The 18,946-nt window shown below is 41.6% G+C and overlaps 1 protein-coding gene across 1 annotated transcript in view; it reads right to left on the bottom strand.

The window, feature by feature from the left end:
* Positions 1-18,946, bottom strand: part of LOC140536725 (roundabout homolog 1-like) — a 269,345-nt gene that overhangs the window by 187,551 nt on the left and 62,848 nt on the right. Inside the window, exon 3 of the mRNA XM_072658699.1 lies at positions 6,959-7,045. Coding sequence (XP_072514800.1) covers positions 6,959-7,045 — 87 coding nt within the window. The remainder of the gene's footprint in view (positions 1-6,958; positions 7,046-18,946) is intronic.

Genomic DNA, 18,946 nt, shown 5'->3' with positions numbered 1-18,946 from the left:
CACCTGATCTTCAATTCCACAACTCATTCCAAACAAAGTACTGGATGAAGCACCACCATCATTCCAGAGGACACAGTTCCACCGCTCCTCAGCTTAATACTGGGGGGCTTTATACCCCTCTGTCCTACGTCTGGCATTAGCATGGTGACATGCATTTGTATTAATTTGTGCATTTGTATTCATTAGAAGATGTGTCCACAAATATTTAGACATTTAGTGTAGGTTAACCTGCAGAAATCATCTGTTACTAAGTATGGTCACCCTATCAAGATGATGGCCAGCACACATTCTACCAGATGTGTCCAAACTTTTGACTGGCACTGTAAAAGGGAAAAATATGTAAATGTACCAAATATCACTTTATTACACAGTAGTTATTTTACCCTGCATGACTTTGTAAATGCCATCACTGCTCATGAACTTGATACTCCTGTCTATCTATCTGGGGAAACCTCTTTAGAAAGTTTGCCAGACAAAAAAAGAGTCTCTGCAGGACACCAAAGTATGTCATGGTAATCAATCAGGGGAATTCTCGGGAATCTCCCACTGGGGTCCAGCAGAATTCCCAAAGATCTATCCAAACACACACTGAAACCGAGCGCCTTACACTCAGCTGCCAAAACACAGACATGGCCGCGTGGCCGATGTGATAAATATGATCTCTGGCCTCCCAAGCTGACTGACATCACACACACACACACACATACACACGTCTAACACACACACGAGCAGACAAGCAGGTGCGATGCATATTCGCTCTGCAGAGTTTACAGAGGCCTGGTACATAACTCTCAACTCTCACACACCCACACACACACAATCGAGTACCCCTCCATGACTGGGCTCAACACAGCAACAGATGGTGGTTGAGGTTTAAGGCATGAGAGCTACCCATAAATCCACATGATAAAAGGTCATATTTGGGCAACAAAAACGATTTGTAAAATGTCAGGAACATATTTGCCCGCACACAGAACAGCCAACATGCATGTATTCTGAACTCTTCTCACTTCCCTGCTGTTGTGCTGGTTTGGCGTCACAGTGATAGGCCTAAAAGTGCAGAGTTCTCATAGCTCTGTTGTTTACGGAAGGCCCCGAGGTGTGAAGCAGCTCTTTCTGGCCAGCTGCAGTTTAGTCCATGTCTGGCCCTTAGTCAGTGCATCTGTTTCTCTGGCCGCATGTTCTCTCTCCCTCTTACAGAGGCATGAGTGTCACTCCAGATTACAGCAGAACATTGGCAGGAAGAAGGCTCTGCTGAGCTCAGCGCCACACTGCAAAAATGATATCTTGGCGCATGGAAGCATTTGAACTGAAGCCAGTATATCTAATATTTCCTCTCATGAAAATGTTGATTATTAAATATATTATAAGAATATGGAGAACATTCGTGTATGATTTCAGTGCCTACTTCTATGTGTTTACTTAACTCCTACTATTGCTGTTATTGTGTAATGTGTTAGGATTGCCAGACACCTTGCAATACAGGAAAAGGGTTCCTAATAAGCCCACCTAAACGAAAGTAAACATAATCATCATATTAATATAACCTGATAAATGAATGTGAACATAATCCAGCAAGCTTTATATGATGGATTTTAAAAAATAATGAAATATAAACCAGAAAATTTTTTACTTCAATTTAAAAAGAGCCCCAGACTGTGTTTTCCTTGGCGTAGTTAAATAAGAGAGAGTTTGGTTTATGAAAGTGTGATACCATTAACCTCAAACACTGAGTCCTCCTTTAAAAAAACTCACAGAATCACAGAATCAAAACAGAGCTGTGAAATCCCAGCTGTGAAAAACCCAGACCACTAGCGAAAGCCCTGGTCAAAAGTAGTGAGGTCGACTTGGTGTTGTTGATGGTGATACAAAGACAAACAGCAATCCGCGCTAGACTATAAGCTAAAGCTAGCTTTTTACCCTCTTCTCTCGGTCGTCCACTTCCTCAAAACCAAACTGAAGCACCTCAGCTGAATCAAACTGGAGCTAACCACAAATGCCAAGGAAAAGTACTGACTTTTTTTCCGGTAAAACTTGAGAAAGCAAAACCTTGGGATATGAGTGGGAACAAGGATAAAAGCTAACTGGACTACAATCTCTCCAGCTTGCTAAAAGCACATCACACTGAAAGGACACAACAAGAGGACAACACTTTCTAGTAAGGCACAATACCAGGGTTGTAAAAGGGCTTGTAACAAAAAAAAAGCCTCTACATGCTATACTTGTGTTCTTGTGCTGAGCTATAATTTTTTTGACTGATTGCAGTCCATTTTTTTCCAAATGGCATTAGTGCAATGACACAGGCGCCATTGCATTAAAGGAGGAAGGAGTCTGCATTGCCTGTCTGTCACCCACGCATGGAGGAAAGCAGGGCGCTCAGGGGTCAAGTGGAAAGTGATGATGACTAACAGAGAGTTGCTGGCTCTACACATGCATGAAACAGTTGGATGGGTGGAAGGTCAATGGAGGCCATTACATCTTTCCACTGTGGAGAGTGGAGGCCATCTTCTCTGCTATTTCAAACATAACGGTGACGTTTACCTGTTAATTTTTTTATTGCCTAAGGCACAATAAGATACAGTCTGTACTCAAATTTGCCACTGTTCTGCAAGCTAGCACTCAAATGGTGGCTAGTTCAGTGTTTTTAGCTATGCTATGTTCTATTGCCTAGTTTCATTGATAACAGTAAACAGTAAAATACAGTGTCAGAAATAGCATAAGCAAGTCTACTTGGTCTTATCCACAGTGACTTACAAAGGTGCTTCACTGTTTACTCAGAAAATACCCTTAGATAGTTTGTATAGACTAGGATCCAAAAGATACTGATTAGCTACCCAAGTACTCTCGGAAAAGGGTGGGTCTTCAGTCTGTGCTTGAAGACAGCGAGCGGCTCAGCCGTACGGACACCCAGGGGAAGTTCCAGGACAGAAAAGGGCTTGTCTTGCATGGATCTTAAGGGATGTTGGGTCAAGCTGATTCGTTCTTGAAGCTTGAAGGGCAGATCGGCTTTTGTCCATTGCTATCAAGTACGGAGGGGCTGGTGAGTTCTTGGCTTTGTAGAAAAATATCAGGGTTCTGAAGCAGGTTCTGAAGGCTTTGTGCTTCATTTAGCTGTTAGCCACATTAGCCTCACAGCTTCAATTCAAAACTAAGCCAACTAAGAAACCTCAGACACCAAACATGTCTAATGGTCAAGGCTAATTGACTGTCTCTGAGGTTATTTTCAGGAAATTTGAGCCAAGATCATAAAACGTGTTGTGTATAGTGCAGTGATGCTGCTGTCCAGACAAACCCACAAACTGCATTTGACTCACATGGATGAAGGAAGGAGGGCCAAGAAAGTGCAGACAATCATTCTGTCATACAAAGAATTGTGATCTTTACCTGTCCGGGTTTCATTTCCTCATGCTCTCTATTACCTTCTGACTCCCTCTGCCAGAGTCATAGAATCTTTCTCTGCTTCTCTCTCTCTTTCTCTCACTCTCTCTCTCACCCTTACTCCCTTTTCCTCCTGCCCTCAAATTTGCCACTTTTCTGATAGCTAGCACTCTTATACTCTCATGCTCTCATTTTCCGCATCATGCCACCATTCAATCACGTCTTGCTTCCAATCCTTTCCTTCCGTCTATCCAGTCGCGGGCTGGCAGTCCCAGGGTCACTCGTACAATGAGCTAGTGAAATATGACAGACGGCTTGAAAGCACTATTTTCCTGCAGTGTATGTGAGTGCTGATGCACAGCCCCCCTCGCCCCCTCCACCACCTCCACCTCCACTTATTCTCTCACTCTGTGTTCCTCACTCAACTGCCAGCTGACAAACTGAGTGTCTCTGTGATGTTCCTATTAATCGGAATGTCTGCCGGCTGTCAGTCGCCCTGCTTTCTCTTGTGCCCTCTTTCTGTTTTTTATCTTGTTTCGTGACACAAGGCATAATCTCATTTCTGTCATATTGGATTAAAGGGACCATAGCCCACATTTTTCTTGTATGTTATTTTTCCATGATGTCCACTTATGATTTTGCGTGGGTTCATTTTCCAAAGGTCATCATTCCTTTGTAACCCTTTTAACACTCCAAGGCTTCTTACACTCTAAAGTGTATTACTCAGTAACTACAGGGACATCTGTACAAACTGGTGGAGCTATTCTTTGGGAATAGAAGTTTGTAATAACACATAGACCTTTTAAGGGGTTAAATGATCAGGTTACAACCTCTTGTTATTCCTTAGAATAACAATTTATTGGCCTTGTTTTGTGGGCAATTTCAATGTGAAGGGGTGAGGCTATACATTTTTGCTTAGTTTCTATATATGAACTGTGTGAACTGGGAGTAATTTTACTTTAATAATGTTTGATTAATAAATAAAGGACTTTATTTCTAAAAAGTGCAACATTCAGTTTGCCACAATATGGGACCTTTAAAGCACCTCTACACTAATTCCTGCTTGACCCTTGGCAAATAACAAACAGTTTCCTGCCTGAATTTATAGCCGTTCAAAAACAAGAGTTAATCTTTGAAACAATATGGTGCACTAAGGCCAAAAGCTAGCATCAATCAGAGAGTTCCAGGCAGAACGTTATCCATGAAATGTTAAGGAACGACTGGACTGAGGGTAACTGGAGAGAAGGCCGAGCTTTCACCGGGAGTTTAGCTTTCAGAGCTACAAATGAGCCCAGACTGGGAGTGAGGAGAGAGTCTTAATCAACTACGTTCTCTGCTCTGAGACACTATAGCTTCATAGCTCACAATGCTCCAACAAAAACATTCTCCAGCTGCTTGCACCGCGTTGTCTTTGGACGCATGCTTCAAGATCCCCAAAGCTGATTCAACACCCAATGAAATGCTTGCTTCTCCACAAAGCAACGTGAACACAATCCTCCAAAAGAAAAAAAGAACAAACTGGAAGACATTCTTGACCTTGGTGAACCCTGAGTTTCCCTCACACTGGTTTTCATTGGGTTGGATTCTGGCGCTGATTAGCCCAATTTCCCTTTTATGGCCAGCAGATCTACTTTTCTGTTTCCCTTATCAAATCTAATTATAATGTTTAACCTCAGAATAACTCTTGTTAAGTGCTATGGGTTTTAATCCTGTGTGGTTAAAGCTTCTTAAAAAGATCAAATTACAACCTAGTTTGTATCATGTACTCGGTTAAAGGAATATTTTGGCGAACAAGCAAATCTGCACATTTTCACTCATTTTCACATGCTTGATGTGGGACGTTTGCGTCGTTAGTTTTAAACTGGAGGTATAAGGCTAATGTAGTCTGGCAAGAAATGAAAGATAATACCTCACAAATTAGCATCAGAGTCAGGCTGCTGTAGGGCCGAATTACTTAAAGAGGAACTAATTACATTGTGCCGGTAGGGGTGGCTAATTTCCTGCTTTATTTACAGAGAACTTCCATTCAAATGGACACAGATGCAATTTCATAATTAACGTATGACCGGCGGGTGGGAGACAAAAATGTTTGAACTGAAGAAATATTTTAGGTTCAAATTGTGTCTTTTAAGGCTTCTGTCCTACATTTTTTTCTTATTTAATTTGAATTAGTCATGGTTATTTCAATTAAAGCCATCATTTTGAGTGAATATAGTATCAGTTAAAAGCTTGGACACAGCTGGTTAAATGTGTGCTGATCATCATCATAGGGCAGTGGTGGCTCCACCAGCGGTTAGTCCACCGGCCTAACGATGACAGGGTTGTGGGTTTGATACCTTGAGCAAGGGTTCAATGCAAAGCCCTTCATCTTCACCACATCCACTGTAGTTTTGTTGATGTATTAATTACATTTGAACATTGACGAAATGAAAAATTTGAATTTGGAAAGTGTGTGATACTGTAAAAAAACTCTGTTTTGGAAACGGCTTGATTTGAACTGGTGGTGAGTGTGAACTCGTATCTGTGTGTAGAACATCAAAGCATAGCTGGAGCATTTCTGCAGCAGAAGCTACAGTATGGGATTTTTTCTCTCTCTTTTCTCTGGCTGTGAGCATCAACAATATCTGCCATGTTAGCACCAAAAATACGACACTGTCTGTGTTTACTATCAGCCTCAGAGACTGCAGTGTGAGATTTGTTAAAATAATTTCCTCCCAGTTAGCTGTAGTTTGAGAGGGAAACTCTTATAAGCGCAAAATAGCAACGGCGGCCCTTTGACCTTATAACATGACCCGTAAATTTGTAAGTAAAAGTTTGACATCTGGTCAAATGTCATGCTTGGATGATTTGAAATCAAATAAACAAATAAAATTCACATAAATAAATGCATATCCTCTCCAGAGAACTCACTTCTGCACCTTTTCATGCACAAGTGCTGTTTGTTTGTTTAATTTAACATAACATAACATTTTTGCTCTAAACAGCGATGCTTTACAGGTATCCATACTTTTGCACATGACTGTACAGTCAATTCAAGACAATAATCTAGTCAGTTTTAACACAAAGCATTAGTGTCCCATATGACTGTTGTTAGCTATGCAGCATGCTTTGCCTATTTTTACAGTTTACAGTTTGATGGTGTACAGTTTAAACCCATAAATCCTATAACCTCATAATTTACATAAATTTCACTGGCCCTAAAATAGGACCCTGTGGGACTCCACAAAATCTGTTAAGCTAAAAGGCTATACAATACTATTTCATTTTAGGATTCAGCGAGAGTTTAAGGAGCTAAACAATGCTAATGCTGATTGTTGTGCATACGCTTCCATTACTTCCCTTAGCTACATTAGTGTAGTTCAAGCACAAAATTAAAGAAGCAAACTCTGGATGCCAAACATGTCTTGGCAGATCACATTTGTAAATGGAAATTATTCAAATTGAATCAATAAATAATTGTACATTCTTAATACCAGGATGTCAGCGTTATGATGATTACATATCATGTAATATGACACAGCACAGGTGATTGAACCCACAGGGATGCTTTAGAGCAGAACATGGCTAAAGCTGGTATTACCTGTGTAACCAGGTGAGTTATCCTCATCATGGTCGGAGCTTGGAGCGGAAGTGGTTGCTTCACTTGCTTCATGCTGTGTATTCATATCTGTGAGCGAGAAAAACAAAGAGACATGCTCCTTTAAAGACAGCTACTTCTTCGGACTGAATGACAGCGTAGACATGGGAAAGCTTTTTTTTCCAACAGACTGCTGACACAAGCCAACTGGCAATCAGTTAGCTTCTCTACATCTGCTGAAATGCCCTCAGTGCCCTGAGTTTTCAATTAAAACCAGATCTACCAGGAAAAAAGTATCAAGTAATGAGAGACAGAAAAAGAGAGATGGTAAAAATATGACTGAATAAATGCATCAGTGACAGACTGTCTCTGCACCAGAGCCGGCAGGAATTAAATGAGTCTGAACGTATTCGAGGTCTAAGGCCACAACCAGTGAGAACTGGCCAAAGTGGTCAACACTCAGTCCCTGCCAACATATCCTTCAGCATAATAACTATAATCAGTGTTACTATTACTTGTAAAACCAACTATCAGTCATTATTTGTGGTTCCTGATGACTGTGTGGTTTACACTTGGTTTGTGTTCTTGATTTAGGTGTTCTTGTTTATTTCCCCTTATTTTTCCTCAAGGATCGTAGGCATGTCCAGCGCTGCTGTCCACTGCTATTTAATGCATGATCGAGATGAAGAATGTCTCCTGCTTTATGGGTTCTTGGGAAAATGTGGTACTGCATTCCACATATAATGTTTCAGCTTCCTCTTTTTGGACAGAAGCCTCTAGAAAATTACAGGGTTTATGGGTTCAGTGTTTTTTTTTTCATCTAGTAGTCCTTGATTAAATTTATTCGGATTTAGTGTGTGCACTATAAAGGCAAATCAAGACAGAGTTCGCAAACAAACTGTGTATCCATAGCAATAATTCACAAACAAGAGCAAAAGGAATGATATTTTGACGGTTGCTCTCAGTGCAGTTCCTCCACCTCCTTCCTGCATTCTGTGAAAAACAGAGGTTGTCTAAGGGGGGCTTGGCTTGAATGTATGGCTTTGAGAGGCTTTAGAAATTTGACAAAAATGTCATGCAAGTGTTCTTTAAGTAAGCAAAAGTGGTTGTTCAATGGGATTACAAAAAACACCCTTTATTTCTAACAATGCAGTCAAATATCATTAGAAAGGAATAGGAATTTTGTGTTGGTACCAATATCTGATATTTTTAACGCACATATTTGATAAAGAGGATATATACATAAAGCATTTATATAGAATACAGGAATTGGGATTACAGGAATGAGTTTTTTCAAGGTTTACAGTTTGATGGTATGCAGTTTAACCCCATAAACCCTATAACCTCATAATTTACATAAATTTCACTGGTCCTAAAATAGAACCCTGTGTGACTCCACAAAATCTGTTAAGCTAAAAGGCTCTACAATTGTATTTGATTTTAGGACTGGATTATTAAGTGAGAGTTTAAGGAGCTAAACAATGCTAATGCTAATTGTTGTGCATACGCTTCCATTACTTTCCTTAGCTACATTAGTGTAGTTCAAGCACAATATTTAAGAAGCAAACTCTGGATGCCAAACATGTCTTGGCAGATCACATTTGTAAATGTAAAATATTCAAATTGAATCAATAAATAATTGTACAGGATGTCAGTGTTATGATGATTACATAGCAAAATTACACAGCACAGGTGATTGAACCCAAGGGGATGCTTTAGAGCAGAACATGGCTAAAGCTAATGTGCTAATGTCTACCTAAAGAAATTTTACAATTGTTTTGTAGAGTACAATTTTCTGCACATTTTTAAGGCAGGCATTTTCAAATTATGGGTTCAATCAGTCAGGGGTCATTGTGACCCACCCTGACCAGGAAGAAGTAGATAAAAAGATAGATAGACAGATGGGTCAGAAATAGATAAAGTGCAGATATTTTAGAATAACAGTCCTCTAATTGTTGTGCTTTTAAGTCCAATTGTTGTGCATCTGAGTCCAATAAACTTGGCCTTAAATATCAGCTTAAAATATCAGCCAGGACATAGAGTATGTCTGTGGCATAAATGTCAAGCACCATTTATACAATCTGTTTGAATCCTACTGTAATGTCAACAGGACATCCTGGGCTTTCCAGTGAGGCCTCAATTGTGAGAGCACAGTGACTTCCTTTTTTTCCTTCCATTTTTACCCAATTACTATACTTTTAGGAAGCAGAGGGCTGAGTGATGCCGAAAGCATTTTACTCAGAATTTTGTAAGGCGGGTCGGACTAAAGGCTCATTTATCCTTCCTTTACATATGATAATTATTAAATAATTATCATATTTAATTATCATATATAATTAATTAAATAATGTGAACAATGTAAAAAAGTTCTGCCAAAAGTTTCTTCTTCGTCATGTCCATATGGCAGTGGTCATGTCTCACTTGACCTATTTGCTACACTGCACCCACGATTTGTAGTGGTACTGCTGTGGTTTTGGTACTGCTCTGTTCCGTCCGTATCCCTAAGCTTTCACAGAAATGCACAAATACAGAGCTGTCAGGAGATGAAGTGGAGCAGGACCGGACAGTAGAGCAGGAAAGTGAAAGGTCAGAAGAGGACTTATCAGCTTTCTAGGACCCTGAGCAGTCTTCTGGTTACCCCCAACGACCAGGTTTCTGGCAGGTTTTCTTGTGCTCACCTCTGGAAGAAACCCTTTAAAACAAATACCACTGAAAAAGAGTACCATTAAATAACCCCTACATTTTGGGACTAAGCAAGACCTGATGTCCATTACAGGGGACACATGATAAAAAAATAAATAAAGACCTTCCCTGCAAAAGACATATGGCAAAACAATGAAATATATGCTCTTATGAAGTGAAAACTGTCTGTTCTATGAGTGGAAGGGAGGAAGAGATTAGGTCAGCTGAGATCAGGTTTCTTACTAATAACTGTATATTTGGTTATGCTTACCACAGGGAGTCTGCAAGTCACCTGAAGACCACCAAAGAGAAGCAGCAGTGCCGTTCTATCAAGCCATTTAATATCACAGTGTGTAGGGGAATTTTAGCGCTGTGTTAAATGAAGCGGCGCTGACAGACAGATGGTTTATCCCCAGTGTTTAATCCTTCTCACCTGTCACCTGTCTCCTTAGCGCTCTCTCTTTCTCTCTCGTTTCACTCTATGACTCCCAGGGCCAAGGTTGAGCTGACACCAGGCCTTATTTAATCACAATTTTGCCCCACAAATCAATAAGCAATTAGCAGAGGATGGTAGAGATATGGTGCACCTGGGCAGTGATATTCATTGCTTGAATGCTTCTCATATTTGATTGGTCTCATAGGGTTAAGAAGAGGCCAAGCTCTTTTTGTTAGCTAGTTTTTCTGTGCTTTGTAGGTAGGACATCCCATCAAGTGGTTTCCATGAAAAACTGCCAAGAAAGGGTACTTACAAACACAGGAAATCCTCACAATGAGCTACAAGGATGCTCAGAGCACATCACTCCAACACTTTTCAACAAACACTGCTGAATCCAAACCGTTTGTTGGTGTGCCAGACTTGTGTGTGATTGGTGAAAGAGTATCAAAATGTTCTCCTGATCAGCACTCCTCTAGAATAGTTTCTGCTTAGCAATGGATTTTTGCTCCCAAAGGTTCTGCCACCCTTCTTATGTCACAGTGATACAAGTACACAAGTAACACCCAACAAACCACACAGTTGGCAACCAACTAAGACACCATAGCAACATAGCAATGATCTGGGATATTATAGCTACTGACTAGACACCCCAGCAACCACTAAACACAATAACAACTGCCTAAAATACTATTCCACAGTGATACAAAATACCACAATATCACCACAGTGATTGCAAGGGGATATCATAACAACCACCAGGAGGTATCACAAAAACCACCTGGAATACCACAGCAACCGCATATCAACAGCCTAGCAGGAAGTTGGAACCATATAAGCTGTGCAACCATTCTGTGTTGTTGAATGTTCTTCAGATCCCCCATCAAACCTCCAAAATGTGAAGGAAAGTGGACTGGAAGTGGACTCTCACTTGTGCTCCAATCATTAGCCATCCGTTTTCACCTATGAAGTCCGGAGAAATCAAGTCCGGACATTATACAGAGAGATTCTCAGATGCTTTCTCACAACAGGAAATGTTCCGCATGGTTTAGGCAAAGGGCGTTGTCTGTGTAGCGCTTGTTGAAGGCAATGCATGACCCACTGTGAATTCCCTGGATAATTACCTGCTCTATTTACACATGAGCGTAATCAGACATTATCCGGACTTTGTACTAGGGGGTTGGCAAGATGATGTCCGGGTAATGTCCGGTACAACTGATTCAGCTATTTGCATTAGGACATACAGCTTCTCTGGTTAATGTCCATAAAAATCTGGGTTACCGTGCATATCTGAAGGGAGCAATCACCACAAAGGCTTTCTGCTAGATTGGGCAAACTTTCAAAAACACTGGACAAAATCTTATAAATTGAATGATGAATTTGAATGATGTTTATTTTGCATGCATGTGAAAGGTCAAATGCTGGCAAATCTGGTGCTGTTTTCTAGTCCAGGTTAGTGCTGTAGCTTAGCATTAGAATAATCAAATCAAATCAAATCAAATTTATTTGTAGAGAACTTTTTACAACTCTTGTTGTCACAAAGCAGCTTTTCACAATCAGTAATTAGTAAAAAGACAAGAAATCAACAACAAAAGAAGACATGAAAACTTAAGACCTCCGGTGAGGAAGCCAAAGGCAACGGTGGCAAGGAAAAGCTCCCTCAGAGCTGGAGGAAGAAACCTTAGGATGAACCAAGACTCACAAGGGGGCACCCAACCCATCCTCCTCTGATCAGAACTATTTATATATTATTGATAAACTTTACTGAACCACCAAGACTGTTATACTGCTCAGGTGTGCAGCATGATCTTAATATATCTATTATAATCATGGTGTAGTATAACTTATTATAGTCATAGTGGTGGTGGTTGATGGTGGTGATATTAGTAGTGGGTGGCAGATAGTTCAGTAGAGTCCATGTAGATTTTAACAAGGTCATGAAACACTATGTTATGCAGTGAATCTAAACTCCAGCCTAAATTCATCAACTTAACTAGAGCAAGTCCTGTAAAGCATGTTCAAGCTCACAGTGACAGCCATAACCACTTAACCACTTAAGGAGGGGCATATATTTAGGTCAAGTGAGAGGAAGTCATGAGCCAGACAAAGTCTGACATCTTTAACCTCATCAACTCAGCACTGCACTGGAATGTTATCCTAACACTACAGCGAACTCCTTTGTAACTCTGCTGTGAGCGCCGACCCGTAGCCGCAGCTATGCTAACCCACTCTGTCCCCACAGGGCACAATGTGTCTGTACTCGCCGCCTCAGCGTGGAATATGATAATCATAGGGTTTAAGACAATGAGGGAATACATCACAGAGTCAGCACCCATAACTCAACTTAATACACCTGCCCCACGCTAAATGCTTAATAGATTGAAAACAGCCGCCGGCTAAAGCAGGACGCTATAAATCAAAACAAAGCAGTGGCAGGTGTCACACTGAGGACGCGTCAGATACTCCAGTGGAGAGACTGTCACACTTATGCGCTCATTCACTCAGCTCTTATCAGAGCCGTGGCGTTTTGGCTTTGTGCCAGCCGGGTGCAGGCTTCCCAGAATCCACCTCCTACACATTAAACAGCACAACAACAACAGCTGACATACCCAGAAAGCAGTGTCAACAGTTGAAGACACCTCACACATTTAACACATTTCTTTCAGTCAGTTTGCAGAAAATGGGACATTAATTTTTTTATTATTATTTAATTTACCAGGTTTTGGTTGCAAAAGATAATATTACACATACACTCACCAAGCCAATTTAATAGGAACACCTGTACACCTATTCATTCATGCAATTCTCTTGGCAGCCAATCGTGTCAAAGCAGTGATTTGAACACAATTATGCAGATACAGGCCAACAGCTTTAAGTAAATTTCACATCAACCATCAGAATGGGGAAACATGGCATGACTGCCAGATGGGCTGGGGTGAGTATTCCTAGAACTGCTGATATTCTGAGGTTCTGAGATAGCTCTGCAGTCAGAAACGCCTTGTTGATAACAGAGGTCCATGGAGCAGGGCCAGGCTGATTTGAGCAGATAAGCATCTCAGACGGCACAACACATTGAACCTTAAGGCAGATGAGATACAACAGGAGAACACCACATTTTATTCAGCCAAGAACAGAAAGCTGAGGCTGCAGTAGGCACAAAAGACCACCTGTAGGATCTGGAAGAACATTCTCAGCCTGCTTCCAACGTTTCCAACATCTTGCAGAATCTATGCCATTAAGAAGAGTAGTTGTGCTGAAAGAAAAATGAGGCCATACACAGTATTAGTATAGTGTTTTGCTAATTTGCTTGGTGAGTGCATATTTATGGCAATAGTAGAGACGATAGTAGTCTACCTTGTAAATAATGCCAACGTCTATGCGTTTCATTCTGTTGATGTGATGCTGGCAATCAACTCATCAGCCTCAACCCCTTCCAATAGTTGAAATCCTATGTGCTTTTATCAATAATTAGAAAGTTTATCAGCTTGCTGTGACTGTTTTTTTTGCCACTATTTGTGCTGAAACAGTAAAGAATGAGTTTATGTTGTGCACACACTTGACCTCACTTTCCAATTGGTTTGAAACTTGATTAAGAAGCAAAAACTACATGCTTTTCTACATGCCCACTGAGCCCACTCAAGAATCTGCACACTAGAGCTCACTGGCACAGACTCAGCCCGTCTAAGAATCACGGCTAAAAGAGGATCCCCAGCTAGAGAATTCCAGGCTTGGAGAAATTCAAAGTGTTACTGAAAGGCATTAGTGAGTCTGGCTACGGTGCTCAACTCCTCAGTCCAGCATATCCATAAGCTATGTTGACTTTTGAAAATGATAGCTTTAATCAGCCCATTTGAAGCATGCTAGCTGGCCAGTGGCCTGTCCTGCTAATGTCTGCCCGCAGGCCAGTAAAATTCACATTCACACTTCATCTGTTTCACTGCAAGCAAAACCACAGTCTCCCTGTCTCCTCTGCCCAGCTCAGTCCACCACATAAGGGATTGTGTGTATGTGTGTGTGTGAGAGAGAGAAAAAGCGAGCGAGAGAGAGAGAGAGCGTTAGAGAAAAGGGAGTAGATCTGTCTGATGATATCACATAAAATTAAGATCTTGTGAATTTATCAGTTTTAGCAAATAAATACGCAATATTCCATGACTGTTTTGTATGGTCATAAAACGACACCTCGTAGATGAGGAACTGATGAAGTAATAGTCAACACAGTGTCTCACCCTTATTAGCAACTGGTAGAACTGGTACAGGTGAATGCAGTATACTTTACCACTGATGTATACTGTTAGCATGAGAAGAAGCTTTCTGTGAAGAAAAATAAGATCTTGGCAATCGATTCTCAGAATTAGTTGATGGCTCCTTTCCCTTGTTTAAATCTGCCACCAGAGGAGTTGTGGCACATGCATGTCCATTGTAGCCACAGAGAAAAGCATGGGCATGTACAATCATGTAGAATGTAGAGGTGTGTGTAGCGCAGTGGATTATTACCCTGAATTTGTGTTGGCCTTGTGATTGGTCAGGGGTACTTTTAAGACCACCCATTCCACATCGAGAGACGGCAATACTGGTGAAATACAGCAGCCGTTTATTAGACTTTGGGACGATATTCATTTCAGACTTTCTTTGTACTTTTACACTGGGGGCCCTGATTTAGATTTAGGTTCCCGGGGGCTTTAAAATCAGTCTCAGTCACAGAACTGTCATATTAGTTGGACCCTATCAGATAAGTGTCTGTATGTGTGTGTATGTTGTGCGATACACAGATCTCTGGTGAAAGGAAAAGCAGGTTACAGTGAAAGGAACAGATTATTACACATGCTTTTTAAGCACTGGCGTAATTAGATTAGCACGTAGACAACAATAGCAGCCATTGTATGGCTTTCGTGTTGGAATTCTTGAAGAATCCAGACCATGCCCTGATAAGGAACAGCTATGGAGCTACGCTTCATCTCATTTCATTCACAGACTCTGCACCTGCCTTTGGAATGAGTAGATCAGGGCTTTCCTCCTCTTCAAACAATCGTACAGACTCAGTTTCTGTGTTGTGGGTGTGTGCTACGCAACTGTATTCAACAGAGACGAGAGAAAGATCTCACTGTCAATCTCATTTGCTATTAGGACAAAAGTATTGGGACACCTTCTCATTGATTGTTTCTTGGGTATTACAAAAGAGTTTATCCTGCTTTTGTTGGAGTAACTGTCTCTACTGTCCAGGGACGGCTTTCTACTAGATACTTTGCAGCACTTCTGTGAGGATTTGATTGCATTCAGCAATATAATCAGAATGTTGGATGTTTGCCAGCCCACCTTATCCTCAACTCCCTAACTTGTCCTAAAGTATTGAATGGAGCACCACCATTATTCCAGATATGCAATGGGTGCAACTTAAAGTAGCTGAATGCATTCATTAGAAGGGGTGTCTACAAACCAATAGGACATGTAGTGTATCTGAAAAATTCTGGAAAATTCTTTCTTGTACATCATTGTGGAGGGTTTCTACTGGTTCATTTGTTTTGAAATGTTCCTATTGGTCTATTCTGCAGGGTTGCACTTGCTTGGCCTAGGCAAGAAAGGGGAACTGGATGAAACCACTGAATTTGGGCTGAAGTTCTAGGGGGCACAGAGCTGATAGGACCTGAAGCCAGACACCCCCCTTGCCAGGTAGAGGTTAAACATAATTGAATTTTGTAGGAGGAAGGAGAGGGGAGAGGAGTGGTTTTATAGTGTGTAGTAATGGAGAGGAGGTGTTTACTTGTTGTCTTCTGCCAAAATTTTAGTTATTACATAACTCCATAATGTGTGTTTTTAACCCATCTTATAACGTAGGGATGTTATGAGGTTTTCAAAGGACAGCAACAGTATTTGTTTTAGGGGCCACGTACCCAATGTGTTTTTGCCCCGTGTTTTATTGGGCCACATTTTCCACAGGCTGACTCTCTCTCAGACATGCCACTTCCTCTGAGGGTTTCTGGTTATCGCGCAGAATGTTCCCAGGCACACACACACACACACGCCAACAGCAAAATACTGTAAAAAACTATACAAGCCCAATAACCCAACTGTCATCCGGCACACAGTTTTTTCCCCAGTGCAGTTCAGCTCGGTTCTTTCCTATTATCGTTAGCCTCATTAGGAAACCCTCTGAGATCAAGCTGCCCATGTTATTTGAATGCCACTGACTTTATAACTTTCAGCTCTGTTAATAGCCTATGCCTGTGTTTCCCAGTACTGCAGCTCTGCAGAACTAATTAATCAGCTAATTAACAAATACACGGGTGTGTTATGAGCAGGGAAAAGCTGGAAACATACCGGCCTAAATCTGACACCCAGTACTGCAACCTATCCAAATAACAGCACACATACACGCCTCAGTGACATGATCTTATTGAAAATCTTATTTTGCAGTGTTGGTCACTGATGTAGCCTAGATGTCCTGGACTGGACATGTGATTGAACAGGACAAGTGAAGAGCAATGTGCTTTTAACAGACGTCCAGTCATGTTTAAAGGCAACCACAAGAGGGCAGTGCAGCTCCACATTTCATGCCTCTTGAACTCAGCAGACTCTTGGCTGCAGTTAGTAAAGGAGGTGGTGAGGGCCAGGAGAGCCACAGGCCAGTAAGGCAGAGTGCAGTGTTTATATCAGATTATATAAAACCTATAATAATTCTATGTGCTTTATAGTGGGACTCTCTCTCTCACTCTCTCCCTGTTTCTGTCTCTCTCTCTCTCTCTCTTTTTGTCTGTGTCTATGTCCCTCCATCTCTCTCTTATTACAGTATATGGGCAAAAGTATTAGGCCACCTTCTCATTCACTGTTCCTTCTGAAATCAAAAGTCTTAAAAAAGAGTTCATCTTGCATTTTCCAGAGAAGGCTTTCTATTAGATTTTGAGCATATTGCTGTAAGGATTTCGCTTGCATTCAGTGACAAGAGCATTAGTGAAGTCAGCATGTTGGATGATCACCACCTACCCTCAACCCCAGCTCCGCAACACATCCCAAGAGTACCGGATAAAGCAGCAATCATCATTCCAGAGATCACAGTTCCACTGCTGCACAGCCCAATGCTGGGAGGTTTATACCCCTCTAACCCATGCCTGGCATTAGGCATGGTGCCAATAGGTTCATGTTTATCTGATCCAGAGTGTCCTATTCTACTGGCAGTACTACAGAACTAGATTATGTGTGTGTGCATTTGCACATCTGTGTCAGCAATGGGTGCAACTTAAAGTAGCTGTACACATTTATTAGAAGTGTTGTCCATAAACATTTGGCTCATACTCTGTCTCTCTTTTTGTCTCTCTATGTAGCTTTCTATGTCTCTTATCTCTCTCTCTCTCTCTCTCTCTCTCTCTCTCTCTTTCTCTCTGTAAGACACACACACGTATCATACACAGCCAAATTCAGATTGATACAGTGTGTGTTTGATGAGATAGGAGAGGGTGAAGGGTGGAGGCAGCTGGTGGAGATGCAGCTAAATTAAGCATCTCATTCAGTTTCTGAGCGTTCCTTACAGCAGCTTCACTGGGGAGGAGGGCCACTACCGAGAAGGGGGGGTGCCATGGTGTATGCGTGTGTGTGTGTGTATATGCATGAACGGGTGGCTGTGTGCCCACCAGACTGATGACTTTCATTAAAGCGTATGTGTGTGTGTCTTTTTGTTTGTCTACCTGGTAGAGAACACTGATCTGTGCTTAGCTGGTAAAGAACAGTGATGTGTGTGTGTGTGTGTGTAGCTGGTAAAGAACAGTGATGTGTGTGTGTGTGTGTGTGTGTAAAACAGTGATGTGCACAGATGGCTGCTCGCTCACACTGCTCCCAGTGCATGTGTGGAACTGAGCGCGGAGCGAGTGAAAACACTTAATGTGTCAATCACAGGGCCCATAGGCCGCTCCCCAGCCCAGCCCGGCACTCCTTCAGCGCCGAGGGGCACAACACGGACCCCCAAACCTCCCCCTCACACTGCCAGGCTGACACTGATTAACACACCCAGCAATCTGCATGCATTAAGCAACACTGCAATAAACAAACAGCGGCGTCTATCTGTAATTCATCCCGGCCTGATCACTAATACTACAGCCTCTCATCTGCACATTTACCTCACACTGACTGCTGTACTGTAAAGAACCCCAGCTCTGACTGTGTGCTAAAATCAGTGTGCTCTGGTTACCGAGTGAACATCCTGTGGTTCATATGGATACTGAAGCAAAACAGCCATCCAAAACCCTGAATGCCACATACACTGTATGGACAAAGGTATCGGGACACCTGTTTACTGACTGACTTCCAAAATCAAGGGCATTAAAAACGAGTGTTTCCTTCTTTTGTTGGAGTAACTGTCTTTACTGTCTAGGGAAAGCTTTCTACTAGTGGATTTGATTGCATTCAGCAACAAGAACTTTAGTAAGGTCAGGATGTTGGATGATCATCACGCCACCTTAACCCCAACTCCCAAACTCAATGCTGGGGGGGTTTATACACCCCTAGCCCATGCCTGGCATTAGGCATGGCGCCAACAGGTTCATGTTGACCTGCTCCAGAGAGTCCTATTCTGTTGGCAGTCTTCCTCTACAGGGACTACACAAGCTGTATGTGTGTGTTTGCATTTGCACATCAGTGTCAGCAATGGGTGCAACCTAAAGTAACAGCATGTATTCATTAGAAGGGGTGCCCACAAACTGTTGTAACACTTGCAAATTGCAGCCAATGAAGTTGGCTGAAGAAGTGGGAAACACAAGATTCTAGATAATACACAAGTTTACGAGATGATTTTCAAATTCAGTTTTAATCATGTTTTTGTTATTACACTCCAACGCTAAGCTGACTAATATTCATTTATTTTGTTTGATAATCCAATGTCATTGTTTTGG

This window comes from Salminus brasiliensis, chromosome 16, assembly GCF_030463535.1.
Source record: "Salminus brasiliensis chromosome 16, fSalBra1.hap2, whole genome shotgun sequence".
NCBI classification, from domain to species: Eukaryota; Metazoa; Chordata; class Actinopteri; order Characiformes; family Bryconidae; genus Salminus; species Salminus brasiliensis.
This window is presented reverse-complemented; position numbering and strand designations above follow the sequence as displayed.